The 19,553-nt window shown below is 39.7% G+C and overlaps 1 protein-coding gene across 6 annotated transcripts in view; it reads left to right on the forward strand.

Annotated features, from left to right (window-relative positions):
* The window catches only part of XPO4 (exportin 4), a 105,804-nt gene that overhangs the window by 18,969 nt on the left and 67,282 nt on the right, over positions 1-19,553 (forward strand). For 2 of the 6 annotated variants that reach the window (XM_082435091.1, XM_082435093.1), the window contains exons 3-6: positions 1,304-1,445; positions 5,409-5,547; positions 15,322-15,438; positions 16,156-16,309. In XM_082435091.1, the coding sequence (XP_082291217.1) occupies positions 1,304-1,445; positions 5,409-5,547; positions 15,322-15,438; positions 16,156-16,309 (552 nt within the window). Of the gene's footprint in view, positions 1-1,059; positions 1,197-1,303; positions 1,446-5,408; positions 5,548-15,321; positions 15,439-16,155; positions 16,310-19,553 lie in introns of those variants that run through there. The other 4 variants (XM_082435094.1, XM_082435096.1, XM_082435092.1 and 1 more) reach the window with 3 other exon arrangements.

The following is a 19,553-nucleotide window of genomic DNA, read 5'->3' on the forward strand; positions in this document are numbered from 1 at the left end:
TATTTTAAGGTTTCTAAATTTTTGTGAGTTCTGATTACCATCTCAATTAGAATTCATGTTAAGATGGCATGGACTAATCAAACTTAAAAAAAAATAAAGGTCCAGATTGGTTCCTCTTATTAGTTTTAATATGTTCAAAACTCCTGTGCTGTAGTCCAGTGTGATAGGAATTGATGTAGGCATACCTTTCCTCGCACATTTTTATAGAAAATTGTGTCAAGATCACTTGTAATATTTTTAAATGATCTGTGCTTGAAATGGAGAGAAAACGATGTGCCTGCCTGTATCTTCACGCTCTTCTGAGAAGTTCTTGAAGGTGCTATTCTGTGCCTAGAGGTATTTCTCGGGCTTCCAGGCACTCCTGTCTAGTGATCTTGGCAAATACCCAGGAGTTGAATCAGACTCTGCATGGGTTTCGCATGATGGTTATTTTGTAGAGCTTCAAAAAATTTCTGCTTTTTCTTGACTTCATTTTGACTGTTTCTCCCTTTTGATAATGCTATTTGGAAACTGATTGTAGTGGTATTGCTGAATAAAAGAAAAAATAGAAAATTAATGTAAAATATTTCTTCAGTATGTTAATTTTCTATTTTTTTCCCCTCCTGATTCAGTTCTTAGTTCGGATACTGTAACTTGCTAGTTAAAGCTGGATCTTTCTGAGTGTAGCTTTGGGATTTTACTCAGTTTGATCAGTATTGCAATCAGAAAATACACAAGAACTTCTCACCTTGTGTAAATGTGACCCCCCCCCCTTTTTTTTAACATTTTGAGAAAAAGAACATGAACATGATTGTGTTTTTCTGAACTTGCTATTGGAGATGGGCCATCCTGCTGAAAGCTTAATTAATTACTGAATTAATTACTGAACAAACAGATATTTTGACAGCATGGCTCATCGCAGATAGTAATGTTCAAAGACTAGTTTATTAGATACTTTTCTGATACAAAGTTCTGTTTTGCACAGGGTGAGAATCTCTTAGGAAATTTTCTGATTGCTTTATATTTTTATTTTATTTTTTTTAAAGCTGTGTTATTTTTTAGTTCTTCATGCTTTGGAAGTAACAGTTGAAGAGAGGTGAGGAAAGTTTGTGAAAATTGTGATCGGTGATTAGCTGCCACCTGCCTGAGGTGTCTTCTGAGAGGAACTAACCTCTTTGTGGTGCTAGAGCAAAGGTCACTGGATAAAAAAGGAACAGGTAACCATCTCATTCCTTGTCTGAAAGTTCTCTTTAAAATTAACAAATGCAGAATGTTCAGGGGAAAGTGAGCTGCTGTTTGAAGAAGGTGTCTGTTTCCTCCTTAGAAACGAGTAAGGTAGACTACGTCCTCTTTCAAGCTGCCACAGCCGTCATGGAGGCCGTTGTCCGCGAGTGGATCCTCCTGGAGAGAGGGAGCGTCGAGTCACTGCGCACATTCCTCTTAACCTACGTCTTACAGAGGCCTCAGTAAGTGCGCAGGGGAGGCACCGCCAGGCCAGACACTTCCCTGAGCCATCCTTTGGGATGCTTTTCCTTTGCTTTTTAATGATTGACATTTATGGTTAAGCTCTGCGTGGGCTTGTATTTTAAAAACCCACACACGATTGTAGGTTGTTTTGGGACTTAATGAAAGAATACTTTTTAATTTAAGCTTGTGACACTGGGTTTTGTTTCTTTGAAGAGATTGTGCTTCGATGTTAGGGTTTTTTTGTTGTTGTTTAGTTCCGGGATTTTGGTTATAAATAAAAGTTGATCTTTGACTCTGTCGAAAATCCTTTATACTTAACTTGATCTTCTTTTGGTTGTTGGTATGTATTATAAGACGTAAGTGAGTAGCCAGGAGGGTGAGGGGAAATCAGGCACCATTATCAAACCAAATGTTACACGTATATATATGTGTCAGCACGTAGAAACGTGCATTGAAAAGGTTGTAGAAGAAAAAGCACCAAATTCTTTAGCGGTTGTTTTTGGATAGGGGATCAGATTTGAGGAATGGGATGAAAGTGAATTTTCTTTTTATATTATACACGTATTGTTTAAAAAATTTACAAGATTGTGTGTATTCATTGCTTGTATGATTTAAAAACAAATGAGGAAAACTATTAGCCGTACAACTTGGGGAGAAATTCATTTCCTCTGTATCTTTTTTTTAAAGTCCCCTTAATTCCAAGTTGTCTTCTGAGACGAGGCAGCATGCATTGTATATATGCAGTTTGTGCCGTTGAATACTTTCTTCGTAGATACTTATTTTCACACTCAGTGAAGAAAATGTTACATAATCAGAAATGCTGGTAATTCGGCATGTTGATTGATGGCGATAAAGATGCATAAAACTTTACAAGCAAGTCCCGCGTGCTGTGGTACCTTCGTTCCTGCTGACTTCACTGGCAGCCTCTGAGTTCATAAAATTTAATAATACTTACTGGCATGACTTTTGCACTCAGTAAAGTGCTAATAAGTGCTTCACATATCGAAAAATGTATGAGAGAAAAAAACCAAGTGTTACTTAGCCGATCAGCATGACAGGTTTAGTGGACAGCGTGTTCCAGGGACGAGCAAGTGTACATATCGCTGAGTGAGGGTGTGGCTTATTTCTTCTGATTTTAACAGAATAAGGAAAACTTGCCCCTGTTTCAAAGCTTTCTCTTCTTCCTGCTGGTTTTCTTCCTTTATTTAAATTTTAATCGGTTGTTTAATGAGTCCTTTTGGGTGGATACTAACTTGCCCTGGAGCTGCTGATTTATCGCAGCCCCACCTCCATCCCCACTGAGCTCGGCGGTTTCAGCTGTGTGTATGCATGTCATCTCTCGTGTTATCCAGAATCATCTCACGGTAATAATTTTGATTCAGGAGCTATTTTAGAGTTGACTGTAGGGTTCCACATTGAAATAGTTCACTTATGTATTGTCTCCCAAAGTCTTTCTTGTTTTTGCTGCGCAGCCTGTGGGAGGGATCTCAGTTCCCCCACCAGGGATTGAACCTGGGCCATGGTACTGAAAGCCCAGAATCCTAACTACTAGGCCACAGGGAACTCCCCCAAACTCTTATTTTGGAAAAAAGAAAAAAAAAGTTTTCAACCAAGTTGAAAGAGTAGTACTGGGAACACTCACGTGCCCTCTCCCTAGTAGAGGCTCAGCCAGCATTTAGGGATACTACATCCCTGAAGACTGCAGCATGTCTCTCCTAAGAGATCATCTCAATACTCTTGATATAATTACTATATTTATATTATTTAATGTAATTCTGACCTCATATTTTGATATTCCCAGTTTTCTGAAAAATGCTGTTTATATCCTTTTCCTCCTTTATAGGTTACTTTTTTGATCCAGGATTTAGCCTCAGATTACGTGTTGTATTTAGTTGTTGTGTCTCTTTTAATCTAGAATAATTCTGCCTTTTTTTGGTCTTTCATGACACAGACATTTTAATCTTGCAGAGTGTCCGATGAATGGATTAGAGTCAAGTTAAAACTTTTGGTGCTCTGCATAGGTGGAACGCTACAGGTTATATACTGTAGAATACTAAGTACGTAATGTTGTGTACTTCCCATTGCATGCATGGAAGTTTTCCTTTTCTATTTTTTTCCTCCTAATTGTGATTAAAATTTGCACAGAGTGAAATGCAGGGTACACTTCTTAATTTTTATTTATTTTTTTTTATTTTTTGGCCACACCGCATGACATGTGGGATCTAGTTCCCTGACCAGGGATCGAGCCCGCACCCCCTGCATTGGAAGTGCAGAGTCTTAACCACTGGACCGCCAGGGTACACTTTTTTAAAGGCAGTATGGCATAGTGGTCGAGAAAGGGGCTGTGAGTCCCCCTTCTGCCATGTAACTCCATGACCGTGGGCAAATTATTTAACCTCTCTGTGCATTAATTTTCTGATTATTAAATAGAGTGAATAACAGTACTGATAGTACTTTACTAAAAAGATTGTGAGGATTAAGTGTATTAATTTTTGTGAAGTTAGTTTATATCAAGACAGGTCATAGGCACTCAATAAATGTTGGGTATTATTATTTATTTTCCTAGTAATTTATAATTTTTGCCAGTTAACAATGTTTAAAGCTAGCTTTATGTACATTTCTAGTAGCAGTCATTGTGTTTGAAACTATTGTGTCCCCTCAAAAGTACGAATATTCCCTTTGGTTAACTCACATTCTTGCACACAGTAGGATCTTTGCTTTTATTCGCTTAATGAACGTTTCAAGTCTGTTTTGAAGGAATACTTTCCGTTCTTGACGGAGCGAGACACGTTCGTTCGTTTGTATGAACGTCTGGGGAGTGCGCGTTATGCGGCAGGCGGCGTGCTTTTCTGTGGGACTGTGGCAGCATGCTCGGCGCGGCGCGCTTCGTGTTGCGTGAAGTGTGAGGGAGCCCTTCTGTGTACTGACCATCCACGCGCAGAGAGTGGCGTTTACAGGCCAGGAACTGAAAGAGGTTCAGTGTAGCTGTGGTCATGAGAGTGCGTGGAGGGGCTGCGATGAGAGGGGAGCAGATCCCTGGCCATGAAGGGCCTTAGAAGTGGGTGGCCATATCGTTTATGTCCAAATGGGGACATCTTTCAGAGTAAAGAAAGCACTGTTCATCACTGTTCTGGAGAGCAGGTAAATTGGGAGTACCCCAGGAAGGCTGGGATGGGACCCACTGCTTATAAGCTGTGTTAGGGAATTTGGGTTTTATCCCAAGGGCATGTGGTGGTTGTATCTGTACGGCATTCTAGAGGCTGGATTATGAAGTTCAGGGTTATGTTTTCTGAGCCTTCTTTTTAAGAAACCGTTGTGAAAAGGCAGTTAAATCCGTGTGCCCTTGTGGCCCAACGGCCCTTTTTAGGAGGCCTCCATCTGAGATGGGTGCTTCTGCCACCACACTGAGGGACAGACATGAACATTAGATATGAACATTTACAAAGGTTTAGAAGAACGTGTATGTTTCCATAATGTTGTATCTTGGCTAGCTAGCATGTTGCCTTTCCATGTTAAAGGGAATGGATCTAAGATGATACTGCTGGTTGGAGATGGAGATTAGGTCCGAATGTGTCTCTTAACTGGTAGAATGTTCGCCTGGCTCTTAGTGAGCTGATAACACCACCGGAGCTGCTGACACTCACGTAGCGCTTAGTGTGCACGGGGTGCGGTGTTAAGAATATGTAATTCTTGTGACAACCCTGTTACTGTCATCCCCATTTCACACGTGAGAAAACTGAGGCTCTGAGTGTGAACGGTCTTGCCCAGGGTCACACAGCCAGTGATAACTGGCGTGTGGATTCGAACCCAGGTCTCTGGCTGTGGAGTCAGCGCGTAACCAGGAGCACGCTACCTTAGACGTGAGCCGTGCTGATAGCAGCTGCAGGCACAGTGAGGAATTTGGGAGTATTTTTATATTGGATTTGTGTAAAAGTTTTCACAATGATTTTTATGTTTTACAGCCTCCAAAAGTATGTTCGGGAACAGATTCTATTAGCAGTAGCAGTAATTGTAAAACGAGGATCATTAGATAAATCAATTGACTGCAAAAGCATTTTTCATGAAGTCAGCCAGTTGATAAGTAGTGGCAACCCCACTGTGGTAAGTGTGCTAACTATTCGTAAATACTTAAAAGTTTTATTTTGTATTACGCAAATACCATTATAGCAACAGTAATGGATATCTACATAAAAGAAAAAAGGCACAGTCTAAGAAATCAAGCAATTTCCATTTGTTCATGTTTTCCTCTAGTCCGTTTTTTACATGTGCACGTACTGTAGATACAGTATACTTTGCTTTTTCGTTTGATTCTGTTTCTTATGTTGCCAGTGTTCATAATCATCATAAGTTCATAAACCTCGTGTAGTTTTCATAACCCTGTTTAATGGTGTCAAATTTTACAAGCTAATGTACCATAATATTCTTAACCATTTCCCTTCTGTTGAACATTTCCCCCTATTTTTAATAAACCTTTGACAAGTACTAGTGATAATGGAAATGTGAATAAAATATAAAATGATATCTGACATAAAAATTCCTAAATGTTGCAATACTAATAGGCCAAGGTATGCCATGACTACCAGGTGTGACTGTCAGCTTCCCGAGTTTTCTGGGGAGCCTGGTTGGTTTTTCCCCTTTCCACCTCCTGTCTGCCTGGGAGAACCGGTCAGCCGGGAGCGTGACAGGTTGTGGCCGCCCTGTCAGAGGCCAGACGAGCTGGAGCTGGTGTTACTCATCAGCTGTGGTTGTTGGCTGGAACTATTGACTTTTATCAGCTGGGTGAGATTTAACTCATGTTGAATTGGGGTTGGCAATACCTAGCTCTTCTTTTTTTTTTTTTTTTTTTTCATTGAATTACAGTTGATTTACAATGTTGTGCCAGTCTTGGCTCTTCTGATTCTCAGGTATTAAATCTTTAAATATTTTGGGTAGTCTTTTCACTTTCCCAGTTTCTTTTCTTTAATCATTTGAAAGATATCTGTGAGGCTGTACCCCTTACGATTCTGTATGGATGGTGTCTTCAGGGGGCCCTCAGCGCGCGGTGTGATTTTAGGTTGTTTGTGGTGTGAGTTAGGGTGCCGTGGTCATTTTAGGAGGACCGTGCGCACTGTCCCTTCCCTTTCACAGTGTCTGAGTCTCTCCTCGCCACACAGAGACGTGCGCTCACCTTTCCGCTCCTGCCGTCTGCCCTCCACTCTGCTGGGAGTGACCCAGCAGGGTCTCCACCGAAGGAGTAAATGAGCAAGTTGTCAGGATTTCCTGTATCTACCCTAGGTGTTTTTTTGTTTTTCCTTTGGAATTTTCCTTATCAACTTTATTGAGGAATAATTTACATGCGTTACTGCATCCATTGAAAATGCACATTTCAGTGAGTTGTGACAGTTCTGTGTACCAGTGAACAGTCGCACAATCAAGATACAGAATGTTTCTATCTGTGTTTTGATTATTGATTGTGTAGATATTGTGTTCTATGTCATTTTTGTGACAGGTTTCTTCCAAGAGTAATGCTGTCCAGTAGAACCTTCTGTGTTGATGCAGTGTTCAGTATCTTTCCTCTCCAGGGTGTGGGCACCGCACTAGCCACATGCTGCTTTTGAGTGTTTAAAATGTGACTTGTGTGACCAAGGAACTGAATTTTTTAATACATTTTTTTTAAATTAATTAATTTATTTTTGGCTGTGTTGGGTCTTCGTTTCTGTGCGAGGGCTTTCTCTAGTTGCGGCGAGTGGGGGCCACTCCTCATCGCGGTGCACGGGCCTCTCACTATCGCGGCCTCTCTTGTTGCGGAGCACAGGCTCCAGACGCGCAGGCTCGGTAGTTGTGGCGCACGGGCTTAGTTGCTCTGCGGCATGTGGGATCTTCCCAGACCAGGGCTCGAACCCGTGTCCCCTGCATTGGCAGGCAGATTCTCAACCACCGTGCCACCAGGGAAGCCCCTGAATTTTTAATTTTATATAATTTTAATTAAATTTTATTTGAATTCAAATAGCCACATGTTGCTAATGGCAACCATATTGGACCATGTAGTCTAGAGACTTTAATATCTAAAGGTCTAATTTTATGTTCCTAACACTTAATCTTAGTATTCTAAAATTTAATTGTTTATCTAAAACTAACAACTTTGAAGATGTGCATGTTTGAATCGTTACGTTTTGAGTTATTTTGGCTTTGTTTTATGTAGTGAGGAGCTCTGTTGAAATTAGTCCCCAGATAAGATTCCATTTACAATTTTTTGAGGTGAAAATGATTGGGAAGCTACTTTTTACTAATAATAATCTATATGCTCTCAAAATTCTCTCTATTGGTAGACGTAGTCTCCCATTTCTGATGAAGAGCTTTGCTCTCGAGATACTGATGCTTCCGGGCTGCCCACATTCATTGTATCAATATATCCGTAGTCTTACATTTCCCTGGATTTTTGTTAGCATTTCCTGCCTAACTAATGGCCGTGTGCGCAGTCCAACGGGGACGTCACTGTTGGTCAGGGGAAAATCAAGTGGTGGGCTGACTAGCCAGAACTCGTAGGGAAAAGGCTTGGAACTAAGGCTGCTATTTGGAAATATTATCCCAGCCCCTACTGCTCTAAGTCAAGTTACTCTTCATAATTTTGGTTCTCTTCGTAATGTGTCAGGTGACACATTGTTTCACTTGACAGTCTGCAGTGAAGGAGTCCAGCTCATTGCGATTGACCAGGATTTAAACTTTAGGAACTTAAGCAGCAACTCTGGGATCTCTGCTTTTATGATTGTAGTTGGGTGATCATGTTGACTGGGGTTTCAGTATTAAGGTAGGATTTCTACAGTCTGTTCTCACCCCCACGAGTAGCTTCTTGGCAGCCGGATGACGAAGGATCCGGAGCCCTTGCCCCTCAGGAATGAGCACACACTCGGGAATTGTGTTCTCTGCTTCCTCTCCCCTGGGTAATTTGACCCACCACAAAAAGTAGGCCCACTGCAACCTGGCAATTGGTTTTTTTGAGCCACTGAAATAACTGATGTTCTGAGAATGATTGGAACAGATGTAGCTGTCTAGTTAGAGAGGATTTTGCTCTGTTCACAGTACATAACGCTTTGAGGGGAGTGGATAAATTTAATATCCTCGTGAAATATTCCAAAGCAGGAGGAGTTTTTTAAAGTTGAATTTCTGCTAACAGGGTTGAGAACTTCTGTAGCAGTAAGAAGTCAGTAGCGGGTGGTAGAATTTAATTTCAAGATTGCTGGATGAATTTATTTTGGTGACCACACTGAAAACACTGAACTCAGAAAGCATTCCTGCATTTATATGGCAAGTTTAGAATTCCTGCCTGGAGCCATTCCTGCTCATTCAGCAGGTCTAAAAAATGAGGTTACAGACCAGTACCGCATTTTACTCTATCTTCCTCTCTGTCTTCTTCTCAGACTATTATGAATTTGTGGGAGTGCTTCAAGAATTTACTTAAGATTTTCTTAGTCTCAGAGACATGAATAGCAGTGGGAGAGAGGTTTAAAACTTTGATAAGAAAGTAAAATGGTAAAATCAGAACATTGATATAATGTTGGCTAGAAACTTTATAAAGGTGATTTTAAGAGATATTTGAAAGGAAGAGATAACTGACTCTGGTTTTCTTTGGATGAAAGAAAGGGTTGACCTCATGAATTGTTAAGTTAGGTGACTAACTTTACCTTTGCACATCTTCTAGAATGATGCTTCCAATCAACCCCAATTGACTGGAAACTGTATGTAGTCTGGCTTTCCTGCTTGCTTTCTAAGAGTGTATTTTTCGGTCCAACATCATGCTAGTCAAGTATGCATGTTTAAATGAGTTTAGGGGCAGGATAACATGATACAACGCAGATTTTGATTTTGGATTCACACTTAGGTTCAAATCCTAGCTCTGCCATTTACTACCTACTGAACTTGAAAAATTGTTTAACTTCTCTAGGTGGTGATTTACTAATACATGGAATAAATGTGGTAATATCCAGGCCCAGAAGAGGAAAGACAATATTAAGTGCATTTAGTAAGCATTCAGCGAATGTTTGTTTTATGTCCCTAGTGGTTTTACAACCCTTTGTTTATAGAATCTTAGGACATGAACTATCATCTCTTTCTATCAAATAATATTTTAAGTGTTGAAAATCAGAAGAAAGTATTTATACTATTATCCATTAACGGAAACTAATTGAGTATTTAAAAAATATATAACCAACATATTAGCTTTCCTTTAAACGCTCTGAGAAGTATCTTCTGGTCTTTGTTCTCTGTAGATATTTATGAGTTAAACGATTTCCTATGGAGATTGTATTTTGTAGCCCCGTTCAGTTTTCTGTGCATCGTGATGTCCTCTCAGAGGGACGGTGCTCGTGTGGCTCTTACGTCCTGTGCCGTCTCCTCCAGTCTGTGCACAGGCTGCCCTCCCTCTGTGGCTGCGTCACCTTGCTTTGCAGTGGCGTCAGACCTGGGAGGGATACGTACAGAGGCCTCACTTCCCAAAGAAAGTGGTCAAACTTTTTATTTTAATTAACGTTTAAGCTAAATTTTTAACCTATTTCATGTTTGTTTTATTTCCTTTGAAAGCAGTAGGCCTATTTAAATCACTTTTAAAGCTGTTGAACGTATCATTTAAGCCTCCTTTCTTCCTCTTTGCCATGCTAGAGAGAAGAGGGTGAGAAATTCCCCGTCTGCTGCAGTGCTGCCCCGGACGTGATAGCAACTTAATCTCTCTTATCACAAGTCTCATTGATGTTTGCTTAGAGGAGCAGCTGGAAGTCTGCTTTATGTATGGCAACCTTTCATAAAGTTTATTCTTGGTAATAAAGCTCCTGGGGTAAGAGCCAGGCTATTATAAGAGACAATCCTCTCTCTGAACAAGAGTATTTTATGTTGTCAGCTGGAGTTAGTGTTTGAGTATCTTGTTCTTGTGACAGTAAGCTGGAGAGTAAGGCAAACTATCTCTGAAGGGTGTTTTTCCACTGTCATGAAATTAATGTCTTTTACTGGAAATGAGAATTCTGCTGAAAGATTTTTAATGCGAAGGCAGCAGTTACTTCAGTTGTTAGCCAGTGAATTAACTTGTGATTTTTTAGTACTTCAGTGAAAGAAAACATATTAGACTCTTTCATAACCTCGAGACCTCATTGAATTTCTTCTACTTGTTTTACATATTTAACTTTTCTCTTTGAAATTCATCAATAGGGAAAAAAAATAGGGAGCACATCACTTATTCATTTTCCACCTTCCCTTGTGTTAATGTCGTGTCAGGCACAGAGGCAAACATTGGTTTATTAATCCAGGTGATGTTTAGTGAGTACGCGCTCTATTGCTCTAGTGATGCTTTAGTTTTGGGTTTTTTTTTTAATCGATAACTTATTTTGTGATTTTAATTTGGTGGATTGCAGATAACAGTCAAGAAGGACTAAGACGCCAAAATAGGTTATTTTTTATGATAAGGATGAGAATACTGTTTGTTGCCACTTCACCTTATCTCATCAGAACCTGCTACATTTACATAGTACTTTTTGTTGCGTTATCTGATTTGAAAGTTAGGACAGTCGTGTGAATTCTGCAGTGCACAGGGTAGTAGCCCTTTTCGTAGATGAGAAAACCGAGGCTCAGGTAGATGAAGTGGTTTGCTCTCACTTACTTGAAGTGATAAATCTTGGACTCTCAGAGCCCAGATTTTCTGACTTCTTTTTCTGCACTATTGAAAGAGACCCGCAGAGTGTTGTTATTCAGAATTTATTTGAGAGATAGTCGTGATAACGATTATTGTTTGGTTTCTGACTTACTGAAAATGAAAGTTGTCACTTTGGGACTGCTTGTTAGTGCTGGGCAAATGGCCAGCAGCAGCGAGTGACAGGCACAGACAGGGTGATTGGGCAGAGCTGTGGGCAGAGGTGCATCAGGGCTTGGGGCTCTGCCCCCAGGTGTCGTAGGCTGGGAGCCCCGCCCTGTGCGTTTCAGCAGAGACTCCAGGTGCTCTCCTTGTCACCACGTCATGTAATCATTGCCTTAGAAGTGATTCTCTTGGAAAATTTTACATGAAGTAAGTTTCATTAAAAGTGTTTGCTTGCTGCATTTGGAAAATTAACAGATACTACCTGAATTCTTTATGATCTTGGATAAATGAAGCATTGCCATGTGAACCTCTTAGAAGTCTAAGATTTGTACTAATGGTACTTTATACTGGCTTCATCCCTGTGCGCTTCAGCGTTACAACCTCGTATATACTGCTTACCAGTCAGTCCGTCACCTTTCAGCTGGTTTCATTGAGACTCATCTCTCTGCAGTACCCACCACAGGTTTTGTCTCCGACCCTCTGAAGTATTGGAGTCACCACCTCTAGTACAGAAATAAGATCCAGCCCTGCCTGAGGCACAGGCAGCCCTGGAGGCACTGGTCCGTCGGGGGAGGGAGGGGGTCAAGAGGTAACACACTCGGGCTGACCCCTGACACCTAGAGTGTGAAGCAGGCAGATGGGAACCTCCACAAGGGTAAGGACGACAAGAACTTGTGGGTGCCTTTCCCCCGCTTCCTTCCTCCGTTTCTCTGTCCCGAGAAGGAGCTTCCTCTTTTCTCCCTCTCGGCCGCTTCCCTAGCTGTCTCAGTGCACTGCCCCTGCTCCGAAAGTCACTTTATGTTACTGAGATTTAATTGATAAATGGTTGTGGAATCGGGTAATGCGTCTTAGACACACGGTGTGTGCTGGATTCCTCTGCGAGTAGGGAGAAGTGCTTTGCTCTTTTAATGTACAATCAGTGCTTCATATTTGTCATTCTCCAGGAATTTCTTAATTAGCATCTCTGAGCCACAGTAGTATAATCTTTTTTTTTTTTTTTGGCCACACCATGCGGCATGTGGGATCCTAGTTCCCCCACCGGGGATCGAACCCAGGCCCTGACAGTGAAAGTGCCAAGTCCTAACCACTGGACCGCCAGGGCTTTCCCTATAATTAATGTTTATGATGCTAATCTCAAATCCTTTCAGGGCTTCCAGGTTAAGGAGCAATTAAACTGTTTGGTTATCTTTTAATGATGAAAATATCTTACTGAATTGTAGTTCTTAAAAAGCTGGTAATTTTAGGTGGGTCAAGGCCAGGACATTTGACTTCTGGCATTACCACTAACCATGCTGCATAATTTATTTTTATGTATTTCTTAAGTCTTTGAGTGGTAAAGTTGGTAAGGAGACACTTGTTTTTGAAAATTTGTCCTTTTATTTCATAAGTGGAAAGTGGAAAAAGTAGAATACAAAACAGTACACTGGGTTAATAGTAATGGTATTGTAATAAATAATGTATAACTGCATTTCAAAATTGGAAAGCTGTAAACAAATGTTACAGTAGTAACCTATGGATGGTTATTTGTGTAGGAAGAAAAAGTTATTTAAAAACAAAATATTCTTATGTTTAACCAGCTAAGTCCACAATAAGAATGTGTTTTGTTCATACTTATGCACTAAGAACACACTTTCTTTTATGGGTGAATTTGTACTTCATTGTCGTGAAGTTTGTCGTTGTGGTGGGACGTCTTTATTGCTACATCTCAAAAGCAGTCCCGTCCCACCGAGGGCTCCTTGTTTGTCTGCTGAGGCTTCTACTTTTAAAAACTCGTAGTAGCCTGAGAAAGATCGTCCCCTTTCACTGCTCCTACCCTTTCCTGACCACAGACACATGCTTGTAATCCTAGGAAGTGTTTATTTCACAGAAAAATAAAGCTTTATTGTGAGTACATGTTGCTTCAATCATTAACTAGGGTCGTGTTACTAAAAATTTAAATATGGTTGTAGTCTAAAAATATGCCGTTTTGTGGTGAATATAGTTTGGCACTAAAAAACAATTTGTGGCAAGTTATAAATTACTTGTGCAAAACTACTATAGATAATTTACTTGTAAGAACGGTAAGTTTGTGTTTGATAGTGCTTCTGGGTTCTTTTCAGCTTGCATGTTTTTGTATAAGTTGTGCATGAATTCTGTTTTCAGTAGATTGATTATCTCACCTGAGATTCCAAAATTAGTTTCCCTTTTTTAGTAAGACACATTTTCTTAAACATTTAGGTATCTGTTCATAGTGTCCTGTTCACTTAAGTCTTATTTAGAAAGGGTAGGAGAAAATCAGAAAATATGGGGAAAGATTGTTTTCAGAATCATATGGTCTTGTAATCCATCATGGTAGATCCTTGAATTTCATTAATTTGAATTTAATACTACCCACTTTCCCCACCAAAGCCTAGCTATATTTAAAAACTGTGTTCATGGTTGATCCCAACGGTATTTAAATGTATCTGAACTTTTGATTGCTGGCACTTTGATCATTAATCACCATTTTAAAAGAAAGCCATTTTCTAAAATACAATTTTGTTAACTAAAAAAATGAACGATTGTACTTGATGCGTTTCTAAGGTCTCTTTCAACTGTAAGATGAAGTGAGTATGTGATAAACTGTTTCTCTGTAAGAGGCTCTTTAATGCTTGGTTTCTTCCTCCTTGTGCCTGGGTCCATGCAAAGGCAGTTGAACTTACGCACTTTTCTTGAAGATTGGGTAAAAGGGGACATTTTAATGTTAAAACAGATGTATCAATATATTTTGAAGTACAATTACAGAGAGAGAGAGTGTATGTGTGTGTGTGTGTGTGTGTGTGTGTTTAAGCTAATGGAGCTGTAGTCAGAGGACTTACTGTTTGTTGAACACAGCCGTGTCTGTATACCCCCAGATTCCCAAGGGTATTTGCACGTATTCTGTGTTGTTAGGGCTTCTTGGTGTGGAAAAGTCTGAGAAACTGCTTGAGTCTCTGGGCTAGTGTGCCATCGTAATTGTTAATTATACATCATACTTACCCTAGTTAAGATTGAGGCAAATAGGAATTTAATTCTTTTTTACATTTTTTTAGAGGAAAATTTTAGACATACACAAAAATATACAGATATACTACAAATAGTCTATTGATCACCTATGTAACCATCATTCATCTTCAACAAATATCAACTCATGCTAATCTTTAGGAATTTAATTTTATGTATATTTGCTAAGATTTGCCAAGATAAGCATCTGTAAGGTCAAGGTACTGACATCAGAAGCATTTCTGAGCAAAGATGTTGCAGTTGGTGGGCGGGTAGGACCGTGCTCAGCTGTTGTATAAGCTGCATAAATAGTATCATCTTGACTTTAATCTTTCGGTTGTTCAGAGGTAGTGTGCATATTTCTGTGTAACCCTTGGAAACTTGCCAGAATAATTTGTATCGTCCCCATCATGGCACCTTGAGTCTGAATAGTCTATGAATAAAAGCAGCGAGTTGAGAGTAGGCGCTTGTTGGATACAGCCATTGAGAAGGAAAATCGTCATTTTCAACTTTAAAAACTTAGGAGCACTCCGTGGTTAATGTTTTGGAGACTATAAAATCCGTTTCACTTTTCATCTGTTTGGAAATACATTTTACAGACATCAGAACGTAGAGTCAGATAGACCTGGGTTCAAATCTCAGCTGGCCTGAATTACTTGCCCTTTGAATCTCACTTATTTCAAATGTAAAATGGGGATAGGGATTGTTGTGTGAATTCGACTAAATGATATGTTAAATATTGATCATCTTAAAATATCATTTACACTCTGTAGTTGAGTACGAGTAGGAATACTCAGGAGTGTGTCCTGAGTTCAGGTCTCAGATAGGTTTGTATAAGTGGAGTGAGGAGGAATGTTAAACAGTCTCAAGGCCACTGGGAAAGGAGAGCTAATCTTCATCTTGTCTTATCTGACCTTCAGACGGGTAGGTATAAGATCTAAAGATACGATGGAAGATCTAAAGATAAAAATGTTTCATTATGTTTGAACCAATATTGTATTGAAACAAAGCATCGGCAAAATCATGCCTCACAATTATTTGTTATCAAATAATTACAGCAAACTCTGGCCTGTTCTATTCTAACTGCACTATTGAGTGAATTCTCAAGTTCAAGTAAAACTAGCAACATTGGACTGAGTATGGAGTTCCACGGCAACTGCAAAAGAGTTTTTCAGGTACCGGTATTTTTGTTCTTGTGTTTTAATTATTAGATCACTCACTTTTCACTCAATTTGTTGCTAATGGAGTGAGGACATTGCTTTTATCTAGTTGAACAAGAGCCTATACTTGAAGGTTTGCGGTGTGATTTCATAGGATATAGTAAAGCGATAGGTTTGGTGAACATAGTTGACGGTTTAAGATTATTTGTTTAATTCTAGTCTTAAAACAAAAAGGAAATGCTACTATTAAGACCCTTAGCTTATTAATTTTGTTCTTATTGTGTTTAGATAGAACTAATTCAATTGGTGGGACTCCGCTGGCCTTAAAAATAGGCCTGGCAATATGCCAGAGAGGGCTGTGTATTTCAGTGTTATTGCAGATGGTGTGGGCTCTTTGTTTCGTGTGTATTGTTTGGCTCTGAAGTAAAGTTGTGTGAAGGCACTGGTTTCAATCCGAGGGCTCCGCACTGAAGCCGCTGAGCCCTCAGCTCTGTCGTGGTCGTCAAGACCTGCTTCTCTAGGGAGTGGCATTTATGTGACGGTAAAGGTATTCAGGCCGGCATCACTGTAAATTATAAGCAGGCCTAAAAATGGAAGATGTCCTTAAAGAAGTGATGTTTTCCGTTGGAAGTTTTAAGGTTTTTATTTGTTTGTTTTGTTTTATGGTTCTAAAAGGGACCATATCTTGAATATGCTTTTGATACAGAAACACGTGTGGTTAATGTACTGCAGGAAGAAGACCTCCGTCAGATCTTCCTGCTCACGGTGGAAGTCCTGCAGGAATTCAGCAGGCGGGAGCACCTCAGCGCCCAGATGTCATCTGTGTTCCAGCGCTACCTGGCCCTCGCCAACCAAGTCCTGAGCTGGAACTTCCTTCCTCCAAACTATATCCTTTCAACAGCCGAACGGTTTATGTGTGGTCATTTTCATAGATTGACTTAATTATGGCTAAAAGTACTTTATCTCTGCAGGTTTATGAAACATGTTTTTGAAAGAAAATAAGAATCTTTTAGAAATGGAATTTTACTTTATTTAATAATACCACAGTGCAGTAGAGTACTTAGAAAATTTTCAGTTTCATTCATAACTTTGTAGAAGAGGGTTGAATAAATGGAAACACTTGGTGGATCATTGGGCTGTTGCTAACCAGGGGATAGGAGTATGCCTTAGGAAGGGAAGGGAAAAAGGTGGCACGGGCGTTTTACCAAGAAACCGAATCATTTTCTCCTGTAACATGTAAATTCCATTCAGATTTTGACTGACTTTCCTTAAGGCGGGTTTGGAGTTCTCTATCTGATCTTTGTGGATTACAGTTGCTCAAGTGTAGGTAATAAGGTAGTAACATGTTTACCCTTCGGAGAGTGTTCCCAGTATAAAAATAGGAAAATTCCATTTCTAGCAAGTTATTTATTAGGAATACAAATTAAGTTTAAATAGGTTATATTATAGATACAAAGTGTCTGCTTTTTTATCATTTACTAAAGTGGAGAAATTTGTGTTAGAAAGCAATCCCTTAGTTCAGAGTTTATGATTTGCTTTTCTGGAACATTGCTACCTTGTTAGATTAAAAGCAGTAATGTATGGCGGGGCTGCCCATAGGTATCATAGTTGAGTCACACGGATCCAGGCTCAAGGTTCAGCCGATCTCAGGCAGATTGCTTAACCTCTCTTGAGTCTCAGTTTCTCCAAATGTAAATTGAGGATGTGGATTGTTGAGTGAATTGAATGAAACAATACATTTAAAATACACTCAGGAGTTAGCTACTGTTTATTGAGCTCTTGGTAGCCTCCTTGAATGAAGAAGTTCCTCAGCTGGCTGTCTGTGCTGTGCTCTTTCTTCTTAATCTGGTATACTCCTTATGGTACAGGAAATGACAGGAAATTTACTTTAACCTGTTCTAGGTATTGTTAATAGGAAGTTGGGGGGGGTCTACTTAGGAGAAAAGGGCAGATGATAAGCAAATAGGACATAGATATCCAGCCATTTCAGAGATTAGGATGAGCTGGGAGCTCTGCACTCACCTACACAGATCTGAGCTAATTACCTGGGCTGTAAACTGTGAGGTTTTTAAGGGGGCAGGGGCAAGGTGTAACTCTTTCTTCTGTTTTCAAGCTAATACATTCATGTAATAGAAAATGAGTTGTAAGATGCCATGTAGGGTGATAGGTCTCTGACGGGAACCCCGAGTTCTCCAGTTCTTTCTCAGAGGCGGTCGTGGTGAGTGGCTGCCTTGCAGGGCAGAGCTCACCGGGAGGTTAGTCGTGCCCCCTTCTACCCTAGGCTCTAATCCTCCTTCTCCTGATAGTCAATTTTATATCTTCAGTATATTCCTTTTGGTTGTTAACAGGCACGTATTTTCTTAGGTTTGCGTTTAAAAAATTTCCCCTTTGTGTTTTGCAATCTTAATTTTTGCTCTGGTTTTTGTTAGGGAAAAAAAAGAAAGATGTTGAAAAACTTTGAGACAGATTTAAAAAGTAACAGGCCATATGGAGCTATCAAAACATTAATTATATATGGGAAAATCAAGGAAAGTTACACTGCATATACTGTAGCCAATTTTAAAGTCTCTGTTTTAGGGGAAAATCAAGGAAATTTACACTGCATATACTGTAGCCAATTTTAAAGTCTCTGTTTTAGGGGAAAATGCAGTTGGCTGAAAAGTGACTGTTTTGTAAAGGGAAACAGTGCTCTGGGAGTTTGGAAACAGTTTGTCTAAAGATCCATACACACATAAAATATTTTTATAAAGCATGTAGATAAAGCTTTGGAAAACTTGTCATCTAAAAACGATAGGCAGGACTACAGTGTTGCTGACGGAAAGAACTCATTGTTTAAAGAAAAGTAGATCTTGCTCTTGACGTACAATGTTCTGTCTCATGGCTTACAAGTGAGTTTCTTTGTGCCTATATATGTTCTGACAGCAGCCATTTGTTGGCTAACAGCTACAGTTAAGCATTCCTTCCTTTAAGTGGATTAGCTTAAGTGTAGGAGAAGGAATATGGCAATGGAATTAAACGAAGCTGCATTGTCAGTGCTAATTAAGAAAACTAGTTTCAGGGAACCCAGTTCTGCCATAATTTCTAATTTTGGCGATTACTTGCAGATCTGCTGTTCAATAAGCTGGGAAGGAGTTGAATAATTATTTAGTTTTTAAAATTAATTAATTAATTTTGGGCTCCGTTGGGTCTTCATTGCTGTGCGCGGCTTTCTCTAGTTGTGGCGAGTGGGGGCTACTCTCCGTTGTGGTGCACGGGCTTCTCATTGTTGTGGCTTCTCTTGTTGTGGAGCACGGGCTCTGGGCGCGCAGGCTCAGTAGTTGTGGCTTGCGGGCTCTAGAGTGCAGGCTCAGTAGTTGTGGCGCACGGGCTTAGTTGCTCCGTGGCATGTGGGTTCTTCCCGGACCAGGGATCGAACCCTTGTCCCCTGCAGTGGCAGGCAGATTCTTAACCACTGCACCACCAGGGAAGTCCCAATTATTTAGTTTTATACCTTGAAAAAGGTCTAATGATCATATTTAGCTTAATTAATATATTGAGTTGATGTCTTTTTAAAATACAATTTGTCTTTTAGGATAGACAGAATAACAAGTAGACCTTGTAAAAAATACATTGTGTGTTTTGTATCAAATCTATTTGATCATTTAGAATGGTATGTTAAATGAGTCTGTGTTAAATTACCAGTATCAATTCCTATTCATAATTTTTGTAATCTGCTATCTTTTTTGTATCTTTTTATTTTGAAGTAATTTTTAGCATGCAGGAAATACTACAAGGGTAGTTGAAAGAATTGCCCTATGCCCTTTACCAGGATTCACCAGCTGCTACCATTTTGTCCCATTTCTTATTCTTCCTGTCTCTGTCTCTCATTACACACACACGCGCGCGTGTACGTGTGTTTGTATGACAGTATGTGTATATTTAAACACATTTCTTCTGAATCATTTGAGAGCACTTGCAGACATTATACCCATATACCTATGAGTACTTCACTGTTTGTTTTCTTGTGATCAAGAATTTTCAAATTGCACTGCAATTCTTATAGGAGAATGTCTTACAAAACTCTAGTATCATTTTCAAAACCAAGAATTTAATGTTGACACATTGTTATTATCTAATCTGCAGTCCATATT

This window comes from Balaenoptera physalus (genome assembly GCF_965194825.1).
Source record: "Balaenoptera physalus genome assembly, chromosome: 18".
NCBI lineage: Eukaryota > Metazoa > Chordata > Mammalia > Artiodactyla > Balaenopteridae > Balaenoptera > Balaenoptera physalus.